The following is a 12678-nucleotide window of genomic DNA, read 5'->3' as shown; positions in this document are numbered from 1 at the left end:
CAGTTTAAGAACAGGGCTGATGTCAACAAACAGTTGATGAAGACGAAAATTTGTTAGACGTTGTGGATTCTAGTTGCGCTTTCCTGAGATTGGGCTCCCTGTGTCCTCATGCTTGTTGACATTCGAATGTTTCAAAGTATATTTCACTCGATTTCATATTTTGCTTTTTTTAGTGTTTTTGTCTTGTTGTTGTTTTTTTGTTGTTGTTGTTTATTGAACAAGAACGATATATCCCAGTCTACACCATCGCCTGATGAAGAGTAGCAGTAGCAGGCTACTTTTGAGTCGGAACCCCTAAAAAGTTCACACGGCTAATATTTTCGACAACCCGCTTATCCTGATCAGTCGACCCCTAGAATTTGGATAAATAAGAGAGCACCGCCCGCTGGGTGGGAAGTATTTGGCATAACATATAGAAGTTATTAACTTTGACGTTATTGTATTAAAAACCGTGAGAATGAAAGGTTAAACTTTGTTCTTTAATGTCAACATACACCTTTTGCCGTTCATTAACAGAAAATGTACATTCATTTGTGCCAATAGTTGTATCAATAACGTGTAATGTACTTTCATCAACACCACAAGTAACATCATTAGCGCGGATCAACTTTCAATAACGACAATTGAATATACGTGTACATTCATAGGCATCAATGGACAATCAATAGCGCGTTTGTACATTCATATGCGCGGATTGTATTTTCTTGTGCGCGAAATTCAACTTCAATAACACCAAATGACAGACAATTGCATTTATAGACAATCATTTACCCAAAAGTGAAAATTCATTAGTGCTATTAGCATAATCATTGGCAATCTATAACGCGCTTGGACAATCATGAGGGTCAACGTTATATTCCATAGCGTGGTTCGACAAACATTTGCATGATTCGAATGAACAATAAGAGAAATAAAACAATCATTAGCAATTTAAAAAAAAAAAAAAAATTTTAACCTTCAATTTCTTCGCCATTTATACATCGTGGCAAATACGTTTGCATATATCTGAACCACTGATCACATTTAGCGATAGTGATGGTTGCCACATTTCTCTGGAACCCTTCCATTAGCAACTGCTTTCTGTAGAGACCTAAAGCAATCCCTTGTCGTCTTGCCTCAGCCCGATCGTTCGTATGTTGTTGGATCTCTGGACGGCTGAGGTCGGCTTTGATTGCTGCTTTAAGTGAGCTAATTGCTATTCTCCTACCCAGCCGCTATTATGGAGGCAGTTTCCTGAGTTTTTTACAGTATATGTATTAAAGTGATTAAAAAAAAACAAAAAAAAAACCGCTAATGATTGTTTTATTTCTCTTATTGTTTATTCGAATCATGCAAATGTTTGTCGAACCACGCTATAGAATATAACGTTGACCCTCATGATTATCCAAACGCGTTATAGATTGTCAATGATTATGCTAATAGCACTAATGAATTTTCACTTTTGGGTAAATGATTGTCCATAAATGCAATTGTTTGTCATTTGGTGTTAGTTAAAGTTGAATTTCGCGCACAAGAAAATACAATCCGCGCATATGAATGTACAAACGCGCTATTGATTGTCCATTGATGCCCATGAATGTACACGCATATTCAATTGTCTTTACTGAAAGTTGATCCGCGCTAATGATGTTACTTGTGGTGTTGATGAAAGTACATTACACGTTATTGATACAACTATTGGCACAAATGAATGTACATTTTCTGTTAATGAACGGCAAAAGGTGTAGTTCGTATGTTGTTGGATCTCTGAACGGCTGATGTCGGCTTTAATTGCTGCTTTAAGTGAGCTAATTGCTATTCTCCTACGCAGCCGCTATTATGGAGGCAGTTTCCTGAGTTTCTTATATGTATTAAAGTGATTAAAAAAAACAAAAACGCTAATGATTGTTTTATCTCTTATTGTTTATTCGAATCATGCAAATGTTTGTCGAACCACGCTATAGAATATAACGTTGACCCTCATGATTGTCCAAGCGCGTTATAGATTGCCAATGATTATGCTAATAGCACTAATGAATTTTCACTTTTGGGTAAATGATTGTCTATAAATGCAATTGTCTGTCATTTGGTGTTATTGAAGTTGAATTTCGCGCACAAGAAAATACATTCCGCGCATATGAATGTACAAACGCGCTATTGATTGTCCATTGATGCCTATGAATGTACACGCATATTCAATTATCGTTATTGAAAGTTGATCCGCGCTAATGATGTTACTTGTGGTGTTGATGAAAGTACATTACACGTTATTGATACAACTACTGGCACAAATGAATGTACATTTTCTGTTAATGAACAGCAAAAGGTGTAATATTTATTTTCTTGAGTTCTCGAACTTTCTATGAAAAAAGATCAATATTTCGTTCTTAAGAGTCGATTCTACTGTAGAAACTTACAAGTTGTAGAAACAAGGTACCAACACCGAAAGAAATTTAAAAAATTGAATCTGAAATGTCATGGAAAATGTGGTGAGCTCAGGGGAACCCCCTCCCATGACTGACGTAATTTATTGTTCTTCAGCCAGCCGCGACGTTAATTACGAGCTTGCAATGGGCGACCTGTTTTGTCGTCCATTGAAGCAAGAAAAGGGATTGGCATTTCTGACAGGGACTGGATTACTTCTAAAATTAGCCGTTGCATATAATTATCACCAATGTTAGAAATGTTAATTTCACTACTTTGACCTTGTATTATTGTTGGCTTTTGAACTACAAATATGGATCGAGTAGGCGTATTTATAATTACAGCCACTGTGTCCCTAAACATGGCGCCCAAATCTCTTGGAGAAAGATATATTAAACAAATTGAATAAAATAAAAAAAAGTACCATGTTCACTTGATAGTGATATGGTTTTTTTTCACTTTAGGCTTCTGTGTTGTCACTAGTGTCGTCATCTAACTTATCATCTTGGCCAGTGAGCTCACCAAAATCTCCAGCAACATTCTCGTACATATCCTTCCAGCTACGAAGGCTTTCACTTTCGCAGGAAGACGTCTTTGTGTCCTCAAGGGCGCCATTAACTGTATCGTACAGACACTCGGACTCATCTTCGAGAATATCGAAGCAAGGATTGTCATACGTGACGGTTACTGGGCTGCCTCTGGTCGACTGAGTTTGCTGCCCTTTGAGGAATACAGGCTCGTAAATATGTTGATCCAGTGCAGTTGTGGGACAGCGCTTGTTCACGGAGTGAGTACCCATGACAACACAATCCACGCCAGCAACACCATCCATGCCATCAACACCATCCATGACATATGGCACGTCATCGCCATCAATGACGTCATCCTCATCAACGACGTCACTAACATCAATGACGTCACTATCATCAATGACGTCACTATCATCAAAAACGTCATCACTGTTCTGGACGTCATCGTTAGCCTGTGAGTTTTCCACTTCATGAACTTGATTAACATCATCCACATTATCGAAATTAGTCGCGTGATTAACGCCATTTTGCCAGCTTTCTCTTGACAAGGCACAGAAATTCTCACTAGAATTTCTGAGAGGGACTGAAAAAGCATTTTCGTCCAAATCTATTTTCTCTTCGTGAATTCTTAAAGGATTATCACGACCAATGACATCTTGCGGCTGGTTCGATGAAGTAAAAATCACCTTAGTGGAGTGTACTTTGTAGACTGGCTTTTGCCTCCGGTAGACATAGCAGCCAAGCGCAACAGAGATCAAAAAAAGAAGAAGAAAACCACCAAAGATGCCTAGAATTAGTGGAGTGTTTACGAATGGATGGGACTTGATCTGTTGAGATTTAGTTGAGTTGAATCCTGATAAAGAAGTAAATAGTTAATGTTGATGTTATAAACAAATAGACCATTTTCGAGTTCCAAATTAATTACCGCCGTGTTTCTTAATTACAGGCTCATTGACACAGGGTTAGCCTCGATTTTGTGCAGAATATTCACGTTTTCCAGTCAAGCTAAAAACGTCCGTTGAATTTCAAAGTGTTTGTATTGTTGAAGTTGTGCATTCTTTATAATAATGATTTTATCTTCAAGAGGATAAAACACGTAATAGTGTACACGGACGTAAGTAGGTACGGACGGAAGTGACGTCAGTCAAACCCTGACAAAATCAATCTCATTGGTCACCAATTTTTCTAACAAACCTGTGGTCCTCTACTCTACTTTGCTGTTGGTATTTGCGAATATTTAGACACTGATACGAGGCTAGCCCTGTGTAAATGAGTCTATTGTGTTATTTAATTGGTTCTGATCATTTATGGAATCTTTTGTTCTCAAAATGTCTACCTCAATCTTTGATACGAAATGAATTTGTAATCAAGGAACGCAACGGTAATTTGAAACTCGAAACTGGTGTATTCGACATCCATCATCAAGGCGGTGTAAATGGTAATTGTAGTGTTGGTGGATTTACCCACCCCACCCCTGTTAGGTTTGCAAGCGTGCGAGTGCGCATGTGTGTAATAAAGAGACGAGCATCAAAGCACATGGTTTAGTGTAGTTGATTATTATTTAGAAAATACACCACATTTGGCGACGAGGATCACCACAAAGATAATCTTAGATATAGATTGATCGTTTTAAGACAACATGGCCAGATTTTTATCTGAATTAGGTGGCTTGGAGCCATTTGATTGCACGGACTCGGCTGGTCTTGATGCCCGATGGCAAAGATGGCTACGTGCATTTGAGCTGTTTGCTACGGGCAAGGGAGTCGCTGACCCGGAACAGAAGAAAGCACTACTTCTACACACTGCTGGAATGAATGTACAGGATATTTATTTCACCTTGATGGAGGAAACGAATGATGAAGCGAGTGTTTATACTCTAGCGACTAGAGCATTGAATAATTACTTCAAACCTCAGGCAAACGTGCCGTACGAGAGACTTTGTTTTCGCGAAATGAGTCAACTTCCTAATGAAACTGTGGATCAGTTTATCACCAGACTGCGACAGAAGGCCCAAACCTGCGAATTCGGAGAAAATACAGCAGTGGACGAGCAAATAAGGGATCAAGTCATTAGCAAGTGCTCATCGCACAATCTTCGTTTGAAGCTACTTCAAAAGGGCCGAGGATTGACCCTCGCACAGTTAAAAGAGATTGCTCGAGCTATGGAACAGTCAGAGAGGCAAGCCCGTGCTATAGAAGGGAAATCAGAGGAAGTCAATAAGGTGACTGTTGAGACAAACTATGTACAGCGGGACCAAAGGAGAGATGGAAGAAAGGGTCAGATCACCTGCTTCTCGTGTGGACGTGAAGGACACAGGTCCAAAGACCCTAAATGCCCAGCTATTGGTAAGCAGTGCAGGAAGTGCCAAGGAACTGGACATTTCGAGAGAGTGTGTAGGACCCAGCCAAGTGAGCGAAACAAAGGTGGGAGACAACATGTAAGGCAAGTTGAATATGATGATGATGACCAAGGACCAGGTAAAGATAAATATGCATTTAGTATTCATGGTAGCTCCGATGGTACAGTTAATGGTCGAGTAATGGTTCAAGTGGGAGGAATACCAATTGAAATGATCATTGACTCTGGTGCTAGTTGTAATGTTGTTGACAGGAAGTTGTGGGAACACCTGAAAGATAGCAAGATTCAATGTACCTCCACCCGTAGTCCACAGAACCTCTTTCCATATGGGAGTAAAGAACCTTTGACAGTTGCTGGGAAGTTTACAGCCCAAGTGTCCATCGGGGAAAGACTTGCAAGTGGTGTTGACTTCATTGTGATTGAAGGAGAGGGTCCAGCACTCCTTGGTCGGGATACCGCAATATTGCTTGGAGTGTTAAAGCTGGGACCAGAAATCAATGCCCTTAACATGTCTTTAGATGGGTCCCAGGGACAGTCTAGTATTCTGGATAAACATCCAAATTGTTGTGAAGGTATTGGAAAGTTGAAGGATTTCCAACTAAAGATCCCCATAGACCCAGAGGTCACACCAGTGGCCCAAAAAATGCGTCGAGTACCCTACCACCTGCGGGATAAACTGAGCCAAAAGCTTGATGAGCTAGTGGAACTTGATATCATAGAGAGGGTTGAGGGTCCAAGTTCCTGGGTATCCCCAGTAGTAGTTGTTACAAAATCCACAGGGGATATCAGACTCTGTGTTGATATGCGGCAGGCAAACATGGCTGTGAAGCGCGAGAGGTACCCTATACCTACCATTGATGAAGTCATCCAAGACATGACACAAAGCAAAGTGTTTAGTAAATTGGATCTTAAGTCAGCCTACCATCAAATTGAGTTAGCTCCACAATCGAGGGATATTACTACATTCTCAACCCACCAAGGCCTATACCGCTACAAACGCCTCATGTTTGGGATCAGCTGTGCCCCGGAAATGTATCAGAGAGTTCTCCAGCAAGTCCTGCAAGGATGTGATGGTGCTCAGAATATTATTGATGATGTCATTGTGCATGCATCAACAGAAGAGGAGCATGATAGAAGAGTCGCAGAGGTAGTTAAGGTGCTAGCAGAAAGGGGATTAACATTCAACCGTGCCAAGTGTCAATTCAAAATGCCAAAGATAGAATTCCTGGGTCATGTATTGTCAGAAAGAGGAATTGGACCAGCAGATGAAAAGGTGAGAGCAGTTGCTGAGGCTAGAGAGCCTACAAATGCCGCAGAAGTACGGAGTTTCCTAGGACTGGTGAACTTCACTGCACGGTTCATCCCAGACCTAGCTACCATCTCTGCACCCTTGAGAAAGCTTACAAAGGCACAAGAGCCATTTCAATGGGGTCCAGAGCAGAGTAGAGCATTCAAGGAGTTGAAGAGGAGACTCACCAATGCAGAGACCCTGGGATACTTTGACCAAAGTGCACCCACCAAAGTGATTGCAGATGCCAGTCCGGTCGGATTGGGAGCTGTTCTGGTACAGGAACAAGCAGGAGAACTCAGAGTAATTAGTTATGCCAGCCGCAGTTTAAGTGACACTGAGAAGAGATATTCACAGACGGAGAAAGAGGCCTTGGCCATAGTCTGGTCATGCGAGAGGTTCCATGCCTACATCTTTGGTGCTGATTTTGAACTGTGGACAGACCACAAGCCACTAGAGTGTATTTTTACACCAAAGTCAAAGACCTGTGCAAGGATTGAGAGATGGCTCCTAAGACTGCAGCCCTACACATACACTGTTAAGTACATCCCTGGCCCAAGCAACATCGCTGATTCACTGTCACGACTTCTGTCCCCATCATCAGTTACTGGCTCAGATGATACCACCGAACATTATATTAGGTTTGTAGCTCGGGAGGCGACCCCATGTGCCTTGACCACACGCGAGATGGAAAGAGTGTCAGAACATGATCCAGAGTTGATGTGCATCAGGGAGTGTCTGCTTAATGGAAGATGGGATGACATCAAATTTAAAGAGTACCTGCCAGTGCGGAATGAGTTAGGAGCGGTTGGTCAACTTGTGTTGAGAGGAGCAAGGATTGTAGTGCCCAAAGAACTCCGATGTCAAGTACTAGAGCTAGCCCATGAAGGCCACCCAGGTATTGTAGCCATGAAGCAACGACTCAGGTCTAAAGTCTGGTGGCCGGGACTAGACAAGGAAGTTGAAAAGCACTGCAAAGAATGTTATGGGTGTCAGTTGGTTAGCCAACCTCACAAACCCGAGCCCATGACCCGCACTGAGTTGCCCTCTGCTCCATGGGAGCACTTAGCTGCTGACCTGTTGGGTCCATTACCCTCTGGTGACTACCTGTTTGTCGTGGTGGATTACTACAGTAGATTCTTTGAGATAGATTTCACCAAATCCATAACTTCCGAGAAGATCATATCACTCCTGGACCAAGCATTTGTTACTCATGGCCTACCACTGTCATTAAGAACAGACAATGGAACACAGTTTGTAAGTGAGCAGTTCGAGGAGTATTTGCGTGAGAATGGCATTGAACATAGGAGAACCACTCCTCTCTGGCCCCAGGCCAATGGAGAAGTTGAGCGTCAGAATCGCAGTATCCTGAAGAGGTTACGCATTGCTCAAGTGGAACGAAGGGACTGGAGAGGAGAGATGAACAAGTTTCTGATAATGCACCGTAGCACACCACACAGCACAACAGGAATAAGCCCTTCACAGCTTCTATATGGGCGGAACATTCGCACAAAACTACCCCAACTGACTGAAACCAGTTGGGACTATGAGGTGAGAGATAGAGACAGTGAATGGAAAGAGAAGGGGAAACAGTACGCAGACGCCAAGAGGAGAGCACAAGACAGTCAGATCCAGGAGGGTGATCAAGTGCTGGTCAAACAGGAGAGACAGAACAAGCTATCTACACCATTCAAACCATCACCATTCACAGTGATTCAGAAGCAAGGAAACAGTGTTCTCATTGGTGATGGAAGATCTCAGTATCACAGGAATGTCACCCATTTAAAGAAATTCTACGGCAGCAGAGAAAATGTGCCTGAACCCAGGACCACAACCTCAGAGCTTGATGAGATTGACCCCTGCTTTGATGATCAACCTCCTGGAGGAACTTTCAAGGCGACCACAGCAGTAGGAATGTCACCTACCCAAGCCAGCCAGGTTGACCATCCGGGTCAACCCTGCAATCCTAACCTTCAAGCTACTCGACCTACTCGTGCAAGGATGCTACCTGCAAGGTTTGATGACTATGTACTGGGCTATGTTGGGCCTATAACTTTTGTCTGACTGTGAGCTTGCTAAAGCTTATGATGTTTAAATGTTATGACAGTTAAAGACTTTGGGCATCTTAGTTTATTGTTGTTTTGCTCAACCATGTGTGAACTCATGTTTTAAAAAAAGGGAGAGATGTAGTGTTGGTGGATTTACCCACCCCACCCCTGTTAGGTTTGCAAGCGTGCGAGTGCGCATGTGTGTAATAAAGAGACGAGCATCAAAGCACATGGTTTAGTGTAGTTGATTATTATTTAGAAAATACACCACAGTAATGTTTAGTGTACAATGAGAGGAAAGAGAGGTTTTTCTTGGTGTTTTGTTTCATTAGCATTCATCTACATGCATAAACATTTGCTCTGTCTTTACTTTCACTCCCGATAAGGATGCCTGAAAGCGATGTAGCTTTGAAGGTTTGTTGTTATCACTTTAGTTTATTTGTATCTCGGCATCACAAGTGAGTAGAGTTTGTTTGGTCTTTCCTATGATTCTAGGGGTTTTCTCCGGGTTCTCCGAGTTCTCCAGTTTTCCTCCCTACACATAACTGAACATGCTAAATAGCCCAATTGGCCATATCCAATTAGGCTTAATGCTTTCCCATTTAAGCCCATGTCATTCTCTTGCAAACGGAATTCGAATAAGGTTCTTTGTTTAAGTTCTATCCAAATTGATGTGCATTCTCATGCAATTTAAAGTTAAATAATAATAATAAAGTTAAATGTATTTGATGGATACTTACTGGTGACACAGACTTTCCCTTGCCACTCCCCTACACAAGAACATTCTCCAGTGATTGGCTCACATGACGTTCCGTTTTTACATATCTGACACTTTGATTGACAGCTGTTACCATAGTAACCGGATGGACACGTGTTGGTGCAATTATCGCCAGTCCATCCCGGTAGGCAGTCACATGACCCGTTGCCATGGTAACATGTTGCCCTGTTGTTACATTTACAGTTCCCGTTGCACCCTGGGACGTACGTGCCGTTTGGGCACTGGGAACGACGACAAACTCGACCAATACTTCCAGATTTGCATCTACACATAAAAAGATCAAAAAAGAGTGAATGCCAAGGTAATAGCATTCCCTATTTGGGTTTTAATGGAACTTCGTTGCTCGATTGGAAGTAATTTGATTCCACTCAGATCACGTGTCATTTTCTAGGGAATAATACTTTTTGATTTGTTTATATCTATACAGGGGGCGGATCCAAGAATTTGTTGAGGGAGGAGTGCAGCGCACTTAGTTAACCCAGGGAAGGGTGCACCCCTTAGAATCAAAGAGAAAAAACATTATTTTGTATTGGTTATCTTCGAAGTAGGGGCACAAAGTCGAACCAGGGAAGGGTGCGCACTCCCTGCACCCCTCCCCTGGATCCGCCACTGATATCCATATTCATATTCATCACGACAGTTAAGAAATGATACTCAATGGATTACACTTGATCTGAAATGTGAAAGATTAAACGCTAAGGCGATAAAGAGCCTTGTGCTCAACCAATCACGGCTCGAGAAATCATTGCCCTATCATCCAATAAATATGATAGTATACGGCACCGTCACGGTCACAACATGTCTTCATTGTCACATCCCGTCAAGTCACGTCCGCTTACACGTCTTTACTATGGGTTTCCTTTACAGTCATATATAATCTGCGTGCTCTGAAGTTTAAATTCAAAGCATGAAATACTTACACACAACATCCACTGAAAGGATCACAGATACCCCAGTTGCCACAGTCACACGTCTTACACCCAGCAAGGCCATTTTTAATAGTGCACTCGCAAATCTTGCCGGTATACCCAGGGGTACAAACACAAGATCCATCGATGTTTGAACACACGCCTTTGTTTTGACATGAGCAGTTGCTCGCACAACGGAAACCATATGTTCCTTCTTCACAATGGAATTGACAACTGTAATAAGATAAGAAAACAGTGAAGTGCATGACTGGATTCAATTCCTGGACTCTGCATCACATGTGAGAAGAGTTTGTTGGGTACCTCATTGATTCAAGGGGTTCTCTCTGGGTTCTCCGGTTTTGCTCCCTCCACAAAACCTAACACGCTAAATTCCAATTAAATCTGTGAGTTAGCCATGCCCTGACTTAGATCAGTCCAGAGGTTGTTTCAGGGTTCAATCTGTGAGTTAGCCATGCCCTGACTTAGATCAGTCCAGAGGTTGTTTCAGGATTCAATCTGTGAGTTAGTCGTGCCCGGACTTAGATCAGCCCAGAGTTTGTCTGTTTCAGGGTTCAATCTGTGAGTTAGCCGTACCTTGACTTAGATCAGCCCAAACGTTGTTTTAGGGGTTTAAAAAAATTGTTTCTTGCTTACCTCTCTCCTTGATATCCAGCTGCGCATGTGCAGTTACCATCAACAGGGTCACGTACCTCCATTCTGACAAGTACAGTTGTTTTGACATTTGCTACCGTAGTAACCATAGTCACATGTCTTGTTGCAGTACTGTCCCTCCCACCCTGGGGTACACGTACAGATACCAGTGTGAGAAGAGCACGTTGCATTGTTTTGGAAGAGGCAGTCATGTCTACAGTGTGGTCCCCATTTATGTGAAGGACAGTCTGAAAGAGCATCAAGAAAAATAAGTTGTCCAACTTAGTTTTGAAAAGCTACGGTTATGCCAAAACACACCTCATAATTTGACACAGATACGATTCATGTGACATCATACCTCTATCACACTGGTTTCCATAGTAACCTGGATTACACGTGCAATTATCTGGTTTGGTACACGTGCCGTTCACACATGGCTCAGTACAAATAGCTGGAAACAGAAACAAATTTATAATGATTTAAAGGATTTTTTTATTTCTTGGATGAGCAAGCATGCAAGTCCATTGAGGGAACCACAAAGGGACGATCCATTGTTTTCTACAGTAAAATTAGTACACTGATCGATCTCTTATTTGACCCTATCCCTTACAGCATTGGTATTTTTTCTCTAGGATATTCTAGTGGCTACCCTAACATTAGGTATATACCTTTGGTACACTGATCTCCCACTTAACTCCATCCCTTACAGCATTGGTATTGTTTACTGTAGGATATTCTAGTGACTACCCTAGCATTAGGTTATTTACCTTTGGTACACTGATCTCCCACTTGACTCCATCCCTTACAGCATTGGTACTGTTTTCTGTAGGATATTGTAGTGACTATCCTAACATTAGGTTATTTACCTTTGGTACACTGATCTCCCACTTGACTCCATCCTTTACAGCAATGGTATTGTTTTCTGTAGGATATTCTAGTGACTACCCTAGCATTAGGTTATTTACCTTTGGTACACTGATCTTCCACTTGACTCCATCCTTTACAGCAATGGTATTGTTTTCTGTAGGATATTCTAGTGACTACCCTAGCATTAGGTTATTTACCTTTGGTACACTGATCTCCCACTTGACTCCATCCCTTACAGCATTGGTATTGTTTTCTGTAGGATATTCTAGTGACTACCCTAGCATTAGGTTATTTACCTTTGGTACACTGATCTTCCACTTGACTCCATCCTTTACAGCAATGGTACTGTTTTCTGTAGGATATTCTAGTGACTACCCTAGCATTAGGTTATTTACCTTTGGTACACTGATCTCCCACTTGACTCCATCCCTTACAGCATTGGTATTGTTTTCTGTAGGATATTCTAGTGACTACCCTAGCATTAGGTTATTTACCTTTGGTACACTGATCTCCCACTTGACTCCATCCCTTACAGCATTGGTACTGTTTTCTGTAGTACATGCCAGTACAAGTTGTTCTGTAATGTGTAATATAATATTGCCTAGAAATTCACAAAAGGCAGAAAATATAGCTCTCTTTTTTCCATTTTGCTTTTCCATTTTGCTTTTATTTAATTTAAAGCGCAAAATACTACCAGACGTACACCAGGATGATAGCAGACCTCTTTATTTTTCTTGGGAGTATTAGTTTCCCCTTTGAGACCAATTTTGACACATTGACAAAGACACATTGTCTTCTAATGCGCAACCGCTAAAGAAATGATACTCTACGGAATGTTCACAACACG

At 41.7% G+C, this 12678-nt stretch overlaps 1 protein-coding gene across 1 annotated transcript; it reads right to left on the bottom strand.

The window, feature by feature from the left end:
- Positions 1 to 2371: 2371 nt before the first annotated feature.
- LOC116297680 (uncharacterized) lies at positions 2372 to 11961 on the bottom strand. The gene is made up of 7 exons (XM_089027558.1): positions 11930 to 11961; positions 11732 to 11811; positions 11323 to 11415; positions 11024 to 11212; positions 10322 to 10547; positions 9368 to 9669; positions 2372 to 3786 (listed from the first exon to the last, which is right to left on the bottom strand). The coding sequence occupies exons 1-7, from the start codon at positions 11959 to 11961 to the stop codon at positions 2864 to 2866; spliced, it is 1845 nt and encodes a 614-aa protein (XP_088883684.1). The 3' UTR covers positions 2372 to 2863.
- Between the last annotated feature and the right edge of the window lie 717 nt (positions 11962 to 12678).

This window comes from Actinia tenebrosa, unplaced genomic scaffold (assembly GCF_029948245.1).
Source record: "Actinia tenebrosa isolate PJP-AT-01 unplaced genomic scaffold, QUT_ActTen_1.0 PGA_scaffold11__36_contigs__length_13525064, whole genome shotgun sequence".
NCBI lineage: Eukaryota > Metazoa > Cnidaria > Anthozoa > Actiniaria > Actiniidae > Actinia > Actinia tenebrosa.
The sequence above is the reverse complement of the archived record's forward strand: the minus strand, read 5'-3'. Positions and strand labels throughout refer to the sequence as shown.